This window comes from Maniola jurtina, chromosome 13 (assembly GCF_905333055.1).
Source record: "Maniola jurtina chromosome 13, ilManJurt1.1, whole genome shotgun sequence".
Taxonomy (NCBI): Eukaryota; Metazoa; Arthropoda; class Insecta; order Lepidoptera; family Nymphalidae; genus Maniola; species Maniola jurtina.
The window spans coordinates 13,239,792-13,258,262 of NC_060041.1; the positions used below are offsets into that span (position 1 = coordinate 13,239,792).

The following is an 18,471-nucleotide window of genomic DNA, read 5'->3' on the forward strand; positions in this document are numbered from 1 at the left end:
TATAAAAAACCGTTTGCGAACATGATTATTTTCATTAATACTCTTATTATTACTTTAATAAAAGTTTTTATAAAGACAAAAAGTTTGTAACATTTATCCTGTTTATCAGACTGAATATAGGTAGGTATTATAATAGTTAATCACTACCTATTATATTATAAATACGAAAGTGCATTTTTTTATTGGTTTGTTGGTTTGTCTTTCATTTTGTATTGGTAGTTAAAGACCTGAAAAATGATTTCTAGGCTACTTTTATCCCGGATAATCAAAAAGTTCCCACAAGATATTAAAAAACCTAACTAAATCCACGCAGACAACGTCGCGAGCATCAGCTAGTAGTTATCTTGATGCAGATTGCAAACTTGGTAAACCAGCGTGGTGAATTAGTGTTTATTCATTTTATTTTTTAATGATTTTAATAACTTATATCATAACATGTTACGTTTATATTACACATAGCGTATTTAATTCGTACTCGATGATGAGAAAGACAAAAGATAAAAAGGCAAGAGAGTAAGAGAGATAGCGCTCTACAAGTGTGAACCACGTGTCCTAGTTTTAAGTCTTATTTTTAGATACGTATGCAACATACTTATTTTTTACATGATCATTCTTTTCATATACTTAACTACTTCTTTTTTATATCACTGTATTTTTTTGAAATTGTGTTGATTTTATTAACTGTACGAGTGAGTACGAATATATATATAATATTATGTGTTTTTGAACAATATACTCATTTACAGAATTGAACCTACTGAAAATACCGACAACGCAGAAAAATGCGATGAACCAGTGAATTATCGCAACGTGTGATAAGAATTAAAATATCCAGTAGTAAATTCACAAAAAACACGTTCAGTTCGCGATCTTTACCTACCTTATATGTTGTCTGCTTATTTACAGATTATGTAGAGAGTGTATATGAAAATATTACATGACTTTATATTCTACTAGTGATCCGCCCCGGCTTCGTATAGGTTCTATGCAATTTGGATAGGGATTTCTAATTTCTTTGAAAATAAAATATAGCCTACATTACTCAGGAATAATGCAGCTTTCTACTGGTGAAAGAATTTTCAAAATCGGTTCAGTAGTTCCAGAAACTACTCCGTTTATAGAAACTTACAAACTTTACCTCTTTATACCTAATATTAGTAGGTAGAGATAGAAAATAAATGGACGATTAGCTTATAATACAAAAGAAAAAGGCTGGAGAAGATGACATAGACATCCGTTAATAAAGAATTTTTGAAAATTCCACCCCAAAGGGTAAACAGGGGTTTGAAAGTGTAGTCCACGCGGACGAAGTCGCGAGCAGGAACTAGTTTTCCGACATAACGTCCATAGAGCAAAACTGTTAATTCACCATCACACATCCGACTTACACTTGACCGGCCCGTTATGCCACTTTTACTTTTTGATATATGCGTTGATAATTATATATGCGTAAAAAGTGGGTTACTAGTGCCAAAAGATTTCGCAATCGGCTAACATTAGATAAATCCGGTAAATTAGGTAATCTGTATGTTTGTTGACATTAAAAACCATGCATCATCATCATTGTCATCATCGTTCCATCGCCGGGGCACTACTGAGTACGGGTCTCCTCTCAGAATGAGAAGGCTTTCCTCAGCTTTAAAACCATGCATACCTAAGGGTAGATTACATACAATAAGTGGATAATTTAGGTAGGTATTCTTTTTCTTAACTTGGGATAAATAGATGAGTAGATGTATAGTTATAATGCTACGTAGTTTAAAATGTAGAGAGCGTATCCATGTGAAGAACATATATCCATGCGACCATTAATACTTACAATCTACATTTCCGACAAGGAAGTCACTTCTTGTGAAAGTAGTGTTTATAAAACCCAGAAAAAAATTTCGACATATCGCGTTATACTTATCATACAATGAGTGATATAATAGTGTAATTAAAAAAATACCTAATTAATCTCACAGCTCACTCACCTAATTTAATCCTTAAAGTCACTGCCACAGATTAAAAACACTAACACTCACAAGTTAAAAAAAAAGAACCACCACTAATTTGAAAGCCAAACGGTCGGAGCCATGGCAGATTGTAGACTATTGCAACCCACCAAAATATGAGGCCAAAATGATAGTTATATAATCGTTTATTACAGCATATTACATAAAAATTGCCGTTGGGCACTCAAGTTGTATATTATGCAAAGAATGGTCGAATTTCTTTACGATTTTTAGGTTACACGACGAATCCTTTTGGCGGGAATTCGAAATTCGAATTATGGCGAACAATTCGAAGTGATCGCCGCGAGTTATCAAATAGAAAGTTGAAGTGCATCTGCGTAGAAATGATCGGATAGCGTTCGTTAATGACAAAATGTATTATTCCCCCCTTCTTTGGCCGGTGGTGGAAGGTAGGTCAGATCGGACGTGTTTTGTGGCTGACCATTACTATGTTGTAATCCGATGAATGGGCGATCCGACGAAATGCTTCTTATAAGTGGCCTTCAGGTCAGGTGAAATTTTTTGCAAAGTTAGCTTAGTCTCACAGTCGCTTTAACTTGTTTACACTTTTAGTGTGCTTTGTATCTACGTGTAATGTTTTTAGGTCATGCTTTATTTCTGAAAAGTTTATATGCCTAGGACCTAGGTACATTTTAACTAATAGGTAGTGTTGAATAGTTCTTATTAGCTCCAGGATTCAAATACGTTGACTTGTTATTTTTTATTATTATTTCATTCTATTTTTAAAAAAGCTAACAGCAGGTAGGTACACTTTCCCTCACCGATTTTGATAATAAAGCAATTTTCTTCCTCAATCTAATCTTTTTCCTCTAAAGAGAGTGATTAAACTATTTATTGGTCCAGTATAAAAAAAAAGATTCCGACGAATTGAGAACCTCCTCCTTTTTTCGAAGTCGTCATCATCATAAGAATAAGAAGTGTTTATCAAACTCATCAAACTCGGGCTGGCTGAGAACATGTCTCTTAAGGTATTAAGGGTTTCGACCAAAGCAACTAGGTATACTGCCCAAGTTCGACGTGCTGCCAAGACTTCACACACCGTTGTGAGCATTTTCGAGAACTCTCCGGCATGCAGGTTTCCTCACGATGTTCCTTCACCGATAAAGCAAGTTATATTTCTTGATCAACCAATTGCCGGCCCACTACTGAGCACGGGTCTCTTCTCAGAGTGAGAAGGGTTTGGGCCATAGTCTGCCACGCTGACCCAATGCGGATTGGCAGACTTCACACCTTTGAAAACATAGAGAACCCTCAGGTTTGCAGGTATCCTCACGATGTTTTCCTTCACCATTAAAGCAAGTGATATTTAATTGCTTATAAACGCACATAACTGGAAAGTTAGTGGTGCGTGCCCGGGATCGAACTCCCGACTTCCGATTATTCTAACCACTAGACTATAACAGCTTCAGCAAACAAACAGCAAAGTTATATTTGATTGTTTATCCTCTCTCGTCTGGCTTTTACAATGATTAGCCAATGTCAAGTTTGTAGTTATTTGTAACAAGTTAGCTAAACTATACAAGTATGGACCCCGTCTGTACCGGCGCTCGCCGACATACGCCCGGCACCCCCTTATAGAGCGCTTTCCAGTCAGTTTTAACAAAAAAAAAACACTCCAAAAAGTCACAACACGCGCGCCAGCAAACGCCACCACAGACGAAGTCCTTTAATTGTTTAAAGCGCACATAACTGAAACTGAAAAAAAAACTAAAAGTTAGAGGTGCGTGCCCGGGATGAAACCCCGGACCCTTCCATACTTATACCTACTTAATTCTGCAGCTTAACTCTAACATCCGTCCGCGTCGTGTAGGTTGCATAGGAATTCCAGGAATGTTCAATAAAAATTAAGTAGGTAGGAACATATTTTATGCATGAAAATGTTTCCAGTATCTACCTAGATATCAGCTTTTGATTGGAAACAAACAAGCTATAAATAATTAGTAATTGATACCAATTTTAGCACTACAAGGTAACTACAATTACTCTTTCTGTTGATCTTACTACTACTCTTACTTTTGTATGTGGTTAATGAAGTCGGTTTATATTTAAATTTTTGAAATTTTTTGTTCTATAATTTTAGGTCACCAAAATATAAGCGTTAGAGTGTACGCGGACCGCAAAATTTTCCTACAGGTAAAAGACTTCAACGCGCGTTGAGCTGTTTTTATTATCTATAATATAAAAATGAATCGCAAAATGTGTTAGTAAGCGCATAACTCAACAACGCCTGGACCAATTTGGCCAAATCTTTTTTTAAAATGTTCGTTGAAGTTCAAGGATGGTTTTTACGGCGAGAAAAATTAGAATTATTGCTGGAAAAACCCTAAAAATAGCCCTTTTCTTTTTCCCATACAAATGATTTCTAACTAAAACGTAGTCAATTTGAGCTTTATTGCTATGGTATAAAGTTCATATTAAATTACAAGCACTCACTGTTGTCTAAGCAATGTAGGTGTGTTCCTAACGTCAAAGATCATATCTATCAAAACAATGTGCGTGTGTGCGTTGGAGCACAGAATACATAGTTGGAGGAGTTTAATGTCGCGTTCCGAAACTCGCGTTTCTTTTGTATTAGTTTCGGCAACTTTGAAAGAATTAATTCAAACAAATCTTCCACTGTTAAATGAACAACAGAAGTATGTATTTGAAACTCTTATGAAAGTAACAAATGATGAAACTGGAGGGATTTACTTCTTAGATGCACCTGGTGGTACAGGAAAAACTTTTTTGATTTCATTAATATTAGCAACAATTCGCTCACAAAATAAAATTGCACTTGCACTCGCTTCGTCGGGAATCGCAGCAACTTTGCTTGAAGGTGGTCGAACAGCCCATTCAGCACTAAAATTGCCATTAAATATGCAAAGCAATGAAACTCCAACCTGCAACGTTTCGAAGAACTCTGCAATGGCAAAGGTTTTGCAGCAATGTAAATTGATTGTTTGGGATGAATGCACGATGGCACATAAAAAATCTTTGGAGGCTTTAGACAGAACCTTAAAAGATCTACGGAGCAATAATAACCGATTTGGTGGTGCAATGATTTTATTAGCAGGAGATTTTCGTCAAACATTGCCAGTGATTCCACGATCAACGCCAGCTGATGAACTCAATGCATGTCTAAAGTCCTCCAATTTGTGGAAACATGTCAAAGTACTTCATTTAAGCAAGAATATGCGTGTCGAGTTGCAAAATGACCAATCTGGAAACATATTCTCTAAACAACTCATTGACATTGGTAATGGCAAATTTCCTATAGACATGTTGACTGGCTGCATTAACTTTCCTCAAAGTTTTTGTCAGTTAACTCGATCAAAAGATGAACTTATTCAGAAGGTGTTTCCAGATGTTTCTCAAAATTACAGAAACCATGATTGGTTGAGCGAACGAGCTATACTGGCTGCAAAAAACATAGATGTAAATGAATTAAATTTCAAAATTCAAGAACAAATTACAGGCGAATTGAGGATATATAAATCAGTTGATTCGGCTACTAATCAAGATGATGTAGTCAACTATCCACCGGAATTTTTAAACTCGCTGGATTTACCAGGATTGCCACCTCACAATCTTCAATTAAAGGTTGGATCGGTGGTTATAATGTTGCGAAATATCAACCAACCGCGTCTTTGCAACGGTACACGGTTAGCGATAAAAAAATTACTAAACAATGTGATAGAAGCAACTATACTCAAAGGAAAGTATAAAGGAGAAGATGTTCTCATACCGCGCATCCCAATGATTCCGACTGATGTGCCATTTGAGTTTAAACGACTACAGTTTCCAGTGCGGCTTGCTTTTGCTATGACTATAAACAAGTCCCAGGGGCAATCATAAAGTGTTTGTGGTATTAATCTAGAAAACCCATGTTTCTCACATGGTCAATTGTATGTTGCCTGTTCCCGTGTTGGAAAACCATCAGATTTGTTTATCTATGCGCCAGGTAATCAAACAAAAAACATCGTATACCACAAAGCACTACAATGATAATAATAATCATTATGATTCACATGATTAACAATAAAGCGATTACTTACTTTTAAATCCTTATATATGTTTTATTTAATTATTTTTTATTCACAACGCCCTATCACCAGGGTGACGGTTCTGGGGCACCAGCCAGGTAACCTCCCAGTGTGCCTGGATGCTGCTGGTCCCTTTTGGATGCGTCCGAGGGGAAGAGCAGTGTTCGGGCCGGTGCGCCCCGGTAACATGGCTAATAATTTCTCTTCGAAGATATTGTTGGCTATGGCTAATGACCTGGCAGGGGGGGAGGTTTCTCCGCGTGTCCCTCTGACTAGCAGAGGGCACAGTGGACGAAGCGGCGGATGGGACGCGGGTGACGTGCGCGTCCCAAGGTCGGGGGACGCACTTCGTTGGTGCGTCACGGAGGTGCGGTGTTGGGGACCGAGCAGGTCTCCGGTGGAGGGTCTGCCTCGGCAGACGTCGCTGGCTGGGTCGCGGTTGTTTGCTTCGGCCGTTCCCGTGACCCAGTCGCCAGGCGACGCGCAGTAGCGCCGCTGGGGTTTAGTGGGTATTCCGGCCGCCTCTCGGCCGGCGAGTCCCACATACCCTCCCTTAGCTGGCTGGCTGCCTCACGGCTGGCTGGCTAGCTTCCGGGGGGGATGCGTAAATGCATTCCCCAGCGTCAAAAAAAAAAAAAAAAAAAGGGTGACGGTTCTGTTCAGGAGAATTTTTTAAAATACGTAGGCACAAAAACTGCCACATTACAAATCTTTTTGACAGGACGAAGTCTGTCGGGTCAGCTAGTAATTTTGATAAAAATAAGTTTTTTTTACATGCATATTCGTATTTTTTTTTATTTATCATTAGATGATGCCCATACTTCATTCGCGTGGATTTTGTTTCTGCAAGCCCCGTGGGCACTCTTTCTGGGACAAAAATTATCGTAAGTCCGTCCCCATGATGCAAGTTAGTATATCTACCACACGTTCAGACAGACACACAAACAAAAAAGTGATCCTATGAGGGTTCCCGTTTTTTCCTTTTGAGGTACGCAACCCTAAAAAGAAAATCTTTTAAGTGTACCAGCTGCTGTTATAGATAACCATATTGCTTTCTTCTTTACTGATATTATAAAGAGGTAAAGATTATAACTTTGTTCGTAGGAAGTAATCTCTGGAACTGCTGAAAAGATTATGAAAATTCTTTCCCCAGTAGAAAGCTACATTATTCCTAATTGACAGCCTATTTACTTATTATATTTTCAAAAAATTAGAGATTTGTACGAAAATTGAAATAATCTATCTACCAATGCGAAGCCGAGGCTTTTAGGTCGTTGATTATGGTATAAAATATTATTGGTATATGCCAATAATTTGAGGGTTAAACTCATAAAAGCAATAAAAAAAAATACGATGTACATACTCAAACATTGTAATTACCTGCATGATAAATAATATGGATTAAATGATGGGTCTCCTTTTTTGAATCGGTTAAAACACCATCAGATGACCTAGCTTTATAAGGTAGCTTTTTAAAAACAGATCGTAAATTCATCAGTTATAAAATTAACTGAGAAAATAATTCAACTCTGTAAGTTCTGTAACCTTAATAAAAATTTATTAGCTTAATGTTTAACATGAAATTGGGATGCGCTTTCAAGTAAAGCTTCCTGTTTTACCTTATAATTATATTATTACGAGAAAAATAAGTAAGTACCTAAGTATCCGAAAAATTAACATCATATTATTTTAATAGTTAGTACCCAGTCAACCTTGAAAACGTATTTAACTATGTACCCGACTACGGGAAGATTATATTATAACTAGCTGATACCCGCGACTTCGTTCGCGTGGATGTAGGCTTTTAAAATATCGTGGGTGATTTTCCGGGATAAAAAGTAGCCTATGTGCTAATCCAGGGTATAATCTATCTCCATTCTAAACAGCCCAATCCGTCCAGTAGTTTTTGCGTGAAGGAGTAACATACACACACACACACACATACAAACTTTCTCCTTTATAATATTAGTGTGATACCAGCTGTAGTTTTGGTTATAATAATTATGTTATTATGCATTATTATGTTTTTACTGACGCGGGTCCGTCTTGGCATCGGTCGAGTAGAATTTTTGAAAACCGTTGATAAATGGAATTTCCGAAAATCCGGAATCATGTAAGTACTTACTTACTGCTTTTTAGGATTCCGTACCTTAAAACAAAAAGGAACTCTTATAGGATCACTTTGTTGCCTGTCTGTCCGTCTGTCTGTCGTGTCTGTCCTAGTAAACCTATAGGGTATACTTCCTATTCACATATAATAATCATGAAATTCAGCAGGTACATATAGTACGCGACAGGTTGAAGTGGCAATCGGGGTGGGAATCCGATACGGGCGAGCGCGGGTGTGCGGGGAGCCCCCCGGCCTCATACCCAAATTGCCATCTCAACCTGTCGCAAACTATAGATAGGTATCATAGCACAAGTAGGTAAAGGCAAAAATCCGAAAACCGTGAATTTGTGGTTACATGAGCATGCCAAAAAAAAAATTGGTTGTCTGTAAAGTCGGTTTACTGACGATAGTTGAACGTGACAACAAAGGCCGATTGTGCTTCTTTGTCGCTCGTTCCGCGCTCTCGCTTGCACTTCAAGCCTTACATGGAACGCCTCAGAGCGAGGTAACGCCGCATGAGTCATGTTTTTTCGTGCGTGCAGCCGGCTCTATCGAATTATAAGACGTTGTCACGTCAAAAAATATGCGTCACGTGCGTTTTTATTAAAACCCATACCCCTTATTAGTTCGTACAGAGCATCGTACCGGAACGCTATCACTTCGCGACACATCTTTGCTGGTAGGCTGGTAACTAGCCACGGCCATAGTCTCTAATGCCTACATTTCCAAATTGGCCCTACCGGGAATCGAACCCGGGATCTCCCGCTTAAAAGACCACAACGCTCACCACTAGGCCTGAGAGGTCATACCTAAGTGTGTAAGTTTGTAAAGTGGTGATACCTAATAAAACAAAGAATACCAGGCTGAGTTTGTTGTGGGCTCTTCTCAGATTTGGGTGCGTTTGGAACCCTCGTAGCTTTAGTTTTAAGTTTACGTAAATAATTATAACCACTATATCGTACATAATAATATAACAATTCTGACTATCAAAAGGAATACAATAAGTACCTACCTACTTTGAATAAAATATGATTGTGGCTAAAGTAATCCAAAGCGAAGCAGATTTGAAATCAACTAAACTTTTGAATGTGCGAGCCTTGAGCCCCGGTTCCGTGCCACAAAGAATAAATAAGAAATGCGCAATAATTTGTGCGCCTATTTTTAATTAAAAGCTGTATCACATAGATTCACATTTGCGGCATTTTTATACGAAACTGGAACTGCCTTGTACCTGAAATCTTGAATTAAAATCATTTACACCCTCTCAAATCGACAACATAACCCACCGTAAGAAAACAATGATTTCTAACTCGGATGAACAGCTAACTACGAGTAAGCTAAGCAACTCTACCTCGCTTACTAAGGACGACGTTAGAGCAATATTTAGAGAGGAATTTAATTTTATGAGGTCCGCATTAGTTGAAGAGCTTCAACAAACTCTGAAACAAATGGTTAGAGCTGAACTACAATCAATGAAGAATGAGATAACTTCCTTAGAAAGTAGCGTCATCTTTTTGAATAACAATTACGAAACTACCAAAACTGAAATTACCACGTACCGAGATTCACTAAAAGATCTTCAAAAAGAGAATATTAATTTGATTAACACCGTTCAGGATTTAACTACGAGGCTAAATGTCATGGAACAACATAACAGGTCCAGCAACCTAGAATTTCAATGTGTACCAGAACACAAAAACGAGAATTTGATCTCGATAATAACTCAGATATCAAAAGTTATATCGTGCGACTTAAAACAGAACGACATTCACCATTGCACACGAGTCGCGAAAACAAACAAAGATGATAATAGACCACGTTCCATAGTGGTAAAACTGGCGTCACCTAGACTTCGAGATACATTTCTGGCCAACACTATCAAATTTAATAAAGCTAACCCGAATGACAAGATCAACACTAGCCATATAGGAATGGGAGGTAACAAAGCACCAATCTATGTCGCAGAACATCTGTCCCCTACCAATAAAAAACTGCATGCGGCTGCTCGACTAGTTTCCAAAGAAAAAGGTTATAAGTTCGTGTGGGTTAAACAGGGACGAGTATTTATGCGCAAGGCTGAAAACACTGATTATGTTTATGTTAAAAATTTAGACATTCTTAACAAACTTCAATAGTTAAGTTATGTAACTTGCCATTTATTCTATTATTTTTCCTTTTATATTATAATGCCATTAATTTGCGATTACTGTTTTAAAATTCAACAGCTTAAACATATATTATCAAAATGTAAGAGGTCTCAGGACCAAAACTCACGACTTTTTGTGTAGTGTAACAAGTTCTGATTATGACATTGTCATACTAACGGAAACCTGGTTAAATAATAACATAAACGACAGTGAACTTTTTGATAAGCGATTTACTGTTTACAGAAGGGATCGTGAAAGTACAGGTTTTCATCCAAATAAAGAAGGAGGAGGAGTACTTATTGCAGTTTCAAATAAATTAAACTCATCTCGACTGACTGCCACTGAAAGTCTATGTGAAGATCTTTATATCAAAGTTAAAATTTCTAACAAAATCTCTGTAACTTTTTGTGCTGTTTATCTTCCCCCTCCTCATAAACGCGATATCCTGGAGCACTTTCTAGATAACTTTAACAGGGTTTCCGATAGTATGGAAAATATATGCCTAGTAGGTGATTTCAATATGAGTAGCATTGGATGGTCAAATAGCAACGCAGATTATTACTCACCTACACTTCACAATAATTCTCCTTTTGGTCAAACACTTATTGATTTTATTGCCCTTAACAATCTCAATCAGTATAATAATGTATCTAATAACAAAAACAAAGTTTTAGACTTGGTTTTAACTAATATAACAAATACTAGTGTAACAGCAGCCACAAATGAATTCGTCAGTGCCGATCCCTTACATATACCTATAGATATATCATTAACTTTCACTGGAAAAAAATCCCTTAAAATTAATAATGAAGCTATAAGGCATAACTTTTACAAAGCAGATTATAATGTTATCACTGCGGAGTTAGATAGTATAAATTGGTTTAGTAAACTAAATAAATGCGATACTGTAAATGACTCAGTTACGGTTTTCCATGACATATTAAATAATGTTATTAGCACACATGTACCCAAAACTAAAGTGAATAAAGGAAAATATCCTCCATGGTTTAACAGATCTTTAATTAAAATGATAAAAGAGAAAAATAAAACCCTTCACAGATATAGAATTTATAAAAATCCATTAGACGAAATATCCTTACGAATACTAAATAAAAGATGCAAAACATTAACTTCAAATTGCTACCATAACTATATAAAAAAAATTGAAATAAATATCAGCAACAATCCAAAATATTTCTGGGCTTATCTGAAAAACAAACGTTCAAAAACTGTTCAGTTTCCTCAAATAATGTCCTTAAATGGCACAAACGCATCTGATGGATCAGATATATGTAATTTATTCGCGTCATTTTTCTCTTCGACCTTCTCTTATTCCACATCTAACGACTACCATACATCTGACATTGATTACACAAACATCTTATCTGATATTCACATCTCACAGAATACTGTTCTTAAGCATTTGAAAAAGCTTGATATTAGTAAAGGTCCGGGGCCAGATGGAATTCCACCATATTTCGTTTCAAAGTGCTCATCATCCTTGAGTTTACCGTTATTCCTTATAATTAACAAATCGTTATCTAGTGGAATATTTCCCACAGCTTGGAAGACCGCTAAAGTAATACCTATATATAAAAGTGGCAACATTGAAGATGTAAGTAATTACAGACCAATTTCTATTTTGTCGGTTTTTGCTAAAATATTTGAGGCTATGATTTACCCTGTTTTAAAATATCATACAAAACATATCTTCATCAATCAACAACACGGCTTCATTACCTCAAGATCCACAAGTACAAACTTAGTCACTTACCATAACGAACTAGTCAATGCTGTAGACGCTGGTAACCAAGTTGATGCTGTTTACATGGATTTTGCAAAAGCATTTGACAAAGTATGTCACACGGTACTTCTTAAGAAATTAGCTGTCTATGGGATAAGCGGCTCCATCTTAGATTGGTTTAGGTCATATTTACAAAACAGAACTCAATATGTAGTAGTAAAAGGATTTAATTCTGACAGTTACACAGCAACTTCTGGAGTTCCCCAAGGATCACATCTTGGGCCCTGGTTATTTAATTTATTTATTAATGACATCATAGCTTGTATTAACCATAGTAGTGCCTATCTTTTTGCAGACGATCTTAAATTGGCTAAAACTGTTAGAAGCTTAACAGATAGCACTTTACTCCAAGATGATTTAAATGCTGTTACAAATTGGTGCAGTATTAATAACATGACCTTAAACGCTAAAAAATGTAATTCTATAATATTTACACGAAACCGAAACATTATTCAATCTCAATATCAAATTAACGGCACAGTCCTTAATGAATTATCAGAATTAAGAGATCTTGGTATAATATTTGATAGCAAACTAACATTTATTCCGCAAATTGAGAATGTTGTCACCAAAGCGTCAAAAATGTTGGGGTTTTTAATTCGGAATAGTAAGATATTCAAGCCAAGCACAAAGATAAAAATTTACAATACTTATATCCGAAGCATTCTGGAATATTGTAGTGTGGTTTGGTCACCTAACTATAATACTCACCAGTTGAGGATGGAACGCGTTCAAAAAAGACTTCTGAGACACCTAGCATATTCGTGCAAACTACACAAACGACTTCCTAACTATAATGACAAACTGAAATATTTTAAAATGACTAGCCTAGTGACTCGCAGAAAACTCCTCGACATGACATTTCTTTATAAGACTCTAAGAAGTATAATTGATTGCCCACCACTTTTACAAGCCTTCCAGTTAAAAGTCCCACGCAGAATTCCCCGCCACGCTACCGGTCTTTTACACCAACCCATAGCCAGAACTAACCTCAAACAATTTTCCACCATATCCAGATTAGCTAAAACCTACAACACAGTCAGTAAAGGGGTTGACATCTTCCACAATACACTACCAAAATTCAAGAAACAAATAATAGAATTGTTAAGGACATAAATCGGTTCATATTACATACTATTACACATTACTTGTAGTCAATTTTCACCATTTGTTCATTAATAACTAGTTAGTATTTTTATTTTACTTTATTTTAAGGCATAAATTTTATACATTGTAAACTTTTTTATTGTTTAATAATAATTATTTTTTATTTCTTTTGGCACAAGTTGTGACACCTAATTAATAAGTTATATATTTAATAATGTGTGTGTGTGTATATAGATTTAAGAATGTATTAATATTATAATTTTCTGGTGTCCTAATAAATAAATAAATAAATTTAGATTCTTAATGCAAATCAATTTCATTTTCACTAAGAAAAATCCAGCTGCGAGAACCCAGATACACTTGAAAATCTATTAATCTATTTAAGATTCGAGTAAAAACTAGTCAAACCATAGAAAAACATTTTATTGATTTCTAAACTGAAAATTATCATTTTGATTTTTGACATTGACGTCAAATAGCCATAGAGTTTTGACATTGACAGATATAACAAAAATTTCATTTTCAATAATTCAAAATCAATTTTTCGTGTTTTTAGTGTTTTTTACCTCAAGTTTTTCAAAGTTAATGCTTTTTACTTGTGTATAACCTATAAATACTACGACCATAAAAAGTAATTACTCTCTAACTCACTAAAAAGTGCTCTTTTCACTGAAAGTTTCCAACGGGGTATTGATTTTTCTCCTCAACAAGTTTAACAAGGAAATCAAAAGTTTAGACTAAAAATTACTAGTTTGCAGCAAGTAAATAATAAATATGCTCCCCCGTTCTTATTATACCGATCAAGATATTCAACGGAAGCGTCAAATTGATACATTAAAAATCTTCAACGATAATGTAACAGAACTGAGTGAAAATACGGAATATAGAGTGGAATTTAGTGCTGACGGCCGGAATTTAAGCTTAAACGTAGTTTTAAACCCGGATTTTCCAAATGAGAAACCGAGTATATTTGTCAACCCGGTTTTCCCTCATCCCTGGTTGGCAGAAAACTCAAACCAAGTGGTTGGTGCTCCAGGGTTGGTGAATTACACTCCGCATTCGGATCTGGGGCGTGTAGTTCAAGCTATAATACGCGAGTTTCAGAGATGTGTACCAAATCTGACCCATGAAGATAAGTCTACGGATACAAGTCCTCAGTCACATTTTAGTGGACAGTCATTAATGTTTCCCGAGTTAAGTGAATTGACAGTAGAAGAGTTGCAGGAAATTATTGAGAATCCAGACTTGCAGGTAAAAGATAGAACATTTTATTTCCACTAAGTAATCGTAGTATATTATAAATGCGAAATTTTGTATGTATGGATGGATGTTTGTCATTTTTCACGCAAAAACTACTGAATTGATTTGGCTGAAATTGGGAAATTGGCGAGTTTCTTAATTGTTTTTTTCTTATTTCAGGACAAACTGTTAGAAACCAATCCACAGCTGGTAGAATTAGACCTAGAAACAGAAGAACTAATGACAAGCATAGAAGAAATAGCCCAGGACAATCTCATAAAACAGCAAATGCTTGACACTCTCAAATCTGAGGTATAGAAAGATTCAAATTTCAAAGCTGATGAGTTAGGCTCAAGTCATGTTACAATGACAGATTGTGGGATACTTTTCCATGCAATGGAAGTTCCACTCTCCCAGCTCATTTTTGAGCTACCACAAGTATTGAATGGTCAATCAAACTAAATCATGTACATACCTACCTATAACAAAATAAAGTCAAGAAAAAACAAAATTGAGATAAATGTATCAGATATATTCAGAAAAAAATAGTAAAATACTTAGTAATAAATAATTGTTCATCTAGTGGTGGCATTAACACAGTTATTGGCAGTTGAATTATGTTTTAAGAAATAAAATGTGTACACAATATCTAAACTAAACTAAATTTACAGGTCTAATAATTAATCTAGTGCCATCCCTTTCTGCAAGTAGCATTATGAAAAAAATAGCAATACTGTATTTGTATCAGAAATCATTATCCTTTCAAATATGAAAACTTTTGTTTGTGTGTTTGTCCCTTCATCAACAATGTGTTTGCGCATCGTTCATCCAACTGAGGTCAAACTTTGTACAGTTGCTGAAGTAATCACTGACTTTTGTACTAATATCCATACAAAGTCAATTTTAGAGCCTCGATAGCTCAATGGTTGAGGAGCGGACTGAATTCCGAAAGGTCAGCGGTTCAAACCCCACCCGTTGCACTATTGTTGTACCCAGTCTTGGCACAAGCTTTACGCTTAATTGGAGGGGAAAGAGGAGTGTTAGTCATGATTTTAGCACAGCTAATATTCTTCAAAAAAAAAAAACAACAAAAAAAAAATATTCTATTACAGGTGTTAGACAGAATCTCAACAATAGTCCAAATGAAGATGAACTATGAGGAACTGAATAGGAAACATCAGAAGCTGTCAGAGATGTATGACCCTCATCGGATCAGAGATTGTCTGCGGGAGGCTGCGCTGAAAGCTGATGAAGATGCAGAGGTTATAGCGGAACAGTTTTTATTGGGTTAGTATCTTATATATTTTCATCTATACTAATATTATAAAGAGGAAACCTTTGTATTTTTGTATGTTTGTATTGAATAGGCTCAAAAACTACTGGACCGATTTCAAAATTTCTTTTACCATTACTTAGAGGGATTCTTCCGAATCCGTATAGGCTATATTTTATCCCGGAAAATAGAAAAAATAAATGTCCACCCGTGCAAAGCCGGGGCGGGTCGTCATATATAAATTTTCATATGTAAAATATCATGAAATATATAAAATATCATATATAAATTCAATTCTCTTTATTACGAGTTGGGGTTAGTTTACAGATTTTGAAATCCCTTAGCAGGACAGCTGTATTGACAAAATATGCTTTTTTTAATGTGGACGTTTTTGGACTGTGAATACAAAATATCTGAACTCAATTCCAAGCAAAATGGCCTAAAACTATACTAAACTTGAGTCTAAACTTTGTGGTTTTGATCAAAATCATACAATTAACAGCTTTCATCTAGTTTTTGCTCTGTCTGTAAAATTTTATTCCGTTTGTCTGTAGCTTTTTGCAGATTTGTTGACTAATATTATAATCTTTTAAAAATTTTGATACATGACAGGTTGATTTAACGAGATTTTTGGCGATATAACATCATAAAAAATCCAATATGGGGATTGCGACAAACAAAACAAACATATGACACAAAAAATTGTGATGAAATAGAATTTGAAATTGATTCTGATTTTTATAATTTTTATTGCCAGGAGAAACTCAAATTATCATTTTACTGTTCTGGATTTTCATATAAACTACCATTCAGTAGGTTTTTTTTTGGATTCTGTATTAATGAAAAAAAAATTTTTTTTGGCAGGTAACATTCCAGTGGAGACCTTTATAGCGAAATTCGCTGAAAAACGTGCCCTAGGGCAGGCAAGGCGCGCCAGGGAAGAGAGACTAGCTCATCAGCTAACGCAGCTGGACAAGGCTACCACATAGAATTATTGTCTTCCAACATATTATAAAACCTTTTGTTTGTGTGTTTGTCCACTCATCAACAATGCGTTCGCGCATTGTTCATCCAACTGAGTTCAAACTTTGTACAGTTGTTGTGGGCACTTGTGTGAAGTTTTATGAGTTCTGACAGTACCTTTAATGTACAATAGGTTGCGGACGAGTCGCATTGCAACGCATACCAGGTATGCGTTAAGGGGCAGTTAATATTAAATTGAGCAGCGAATGATGAAACATAGAAGACGCGCTTATTATAATTTACATTCTAAAATTGAGGCTATAAACAGGCGTATGGATCACCAACCACGGTAGAGTTTTCGTTACGCCATAATTGGAACATAAAGATGCTTCTATGTTTTATAATTCGCTGAAATTAAGTTAATAATATATTTGTTGTTATACATGGCGCCGGGTAAAAAGACCTCTGACCTAAGCATATTGAGTTTTTTACCTACTAACTTATCTGCCCTGACTGGACGCGGAGGATGTCTATTACGCCGCACTTTTGGTTCGTCAATCACGCTGTAGCAAAGTACCTATGTACACATTCCTCCACTCTCAAAGGTCTTTTTACTTGACGGTACTTGTACTATTTATACTTAGGTAAATGTTACAATTATTTCCTAATCCATATCCGTGGTTTATACTATTTATAATGGAAAGGAGATGTTTCAAAAAACTTGTAAAACAGAAGTCAGATTATACATAGCGTAGGAAACTGTTGTCATGCTAATTGCTAGAAACTTTGACGATTATTTATTACTAGGGGATGCCCGCGGCTACGCCCGCGTGGGTTTCGATTTTTTTAAATCCCGTGGTTTGATTCTTTGATATCTTTGATTTTCCAGGATAAAAAGTAGCCTGTCCTTCCCCGGGATGTATCACAAGTCTGTGCCAAATTTCATTAAAATTCAATAAAAACGTAGCAGACAGACAGACAGACACACTTTCGCATTTATAATATTAGTATGGATTTCATAAACGTGAGTTTTTAAGGTTCCGAAACTCAAATGGAAAAAAGGAACCCTGATAGGATCACTTCATTGTCTGTCTGTATGTCCCGTCTGTCGATTCGGGGAGTTTGGGTACTTTCCGTTGAATCATGGCAGCTGGCAATATCGTATTATAGCACAACTAAAGAGAAAAATCCGAAAACCGTTTCGTGGTTCCAACTTCCATTACAAAAAAAATAAGGGGTTGTGTTTCTGAAATATAATTAGTTCACTAAATCACATCAAGATGGCGCTGTACGTCACTAACTTGCAAATTTTAACTACACTAGATTGAGATTTGGCATGCGAGTTGGACGCGCACACAAAGAGTTTCTTACCATCCGATAAGATTTTACAGTTTTATGCGCAACACTACAATTTAATGACGGACAGCGCCATCTATACCTATGTGATTTAATAAACTAGTTATTATTTCTTCGTGAAAATATTTTAATTTTTTTTTTGGTTATGTAACACGTGAATTTGTCATGGCTTTCGGATTTTTCCATTTACTTGTGCTATAAGACCTACCTGTCTGCCAAATGATTCTAGGTTAACGGGAAGTACCGTATAGGTTTTGATTCCTTTGTCATGATAGATACGATAGCCAGGCAGACAATAAAGTGAACCTATAAGGGTTTTTCCTTTGAAAGTACAGATCCCTCAAATTGGACATTTGTTCATCAATTGGGTGCCGGTCATCAATTTGTCTGGTCACTCTACCTGTCAAAATCGGTTAAACGGATGGGCTGTGA

The 18,471-nt window shown here is 36.0% G+C and overlaps 2 protein-coding genes across 3 annotated transcripts in view; one reads left to right on the forward strand and one right to left on the reverse strand.

Moving 5' to 3' along the window:
• LOC123871031 (fatty acyl-CoA reductase wat-like) overlaps window positions 1-2,324 on the reverse strand; it is a 33,442-nt gene extending 31,118 nt beyond the window's left edge. Inside the window, exon 1 of one of the 2 annotated variants that reach the window (XM_045914575.1) lies at window positions 1,974-2,324. The gene's annotated coding sequence lies outside the window, so the exon portion shown is untranslated. The remainder of the gene's footprint in view (window positions 1-1,973) is intronic. The other variant, XM_045914573.1, reaches the window with a different exon arrangement.
• Window positions 2,325-13,715: 11,391 nt separating this feature from the next.
• On the forward strand, window positions 13,716-16,730 carry LOC123871480 (vacuolar protein sorting-associated protein 37A-like). Its single transcript, XM_045915327.1, has 4 exons — window positions 13,716-14,459; window positions 14,628-14,759; window positions 15,560-15,734; window positions 16,585-16,730. The coding sequence occupies exons 1-4, from the start codon at window positions 13,983-13,985 to the stop codon at window positions 16,707-16,709; spliced, it is 909 nt and encodes a 302-aa protein (XP_045771283.1). The 5' UTR covers window positions 13,716-13,982; the 3' UTR covers window positions 16,710-16,730.
• The last annotated feature ends 1,741 nt before the right edge of the window (window positions 16,731-18,471 follow it).

Coding starts and splice junctions, on each gene's coding strand:
- LOC123871480 (XM_045915327.1), top strand. CDS start 13,983: ATGCTCCCCCGTTCTTATTATACCGATCAAGATATTCAACGGAAGCGT. Junction 14,460..14,627: donor TTGAGAATCCAGACTTGCAG/GTAAAAGATAGA, acceptor TTCTTATTTCAG/GACAAACTGTTAGAAACCAA. Junction 15,735..16,584: donor AGCGGAACAGTTTTTATTGG/GTTAGTATCTTA, acceptor TTTTTTTGGCAG/GTAACATTCCAGTGGAGACC.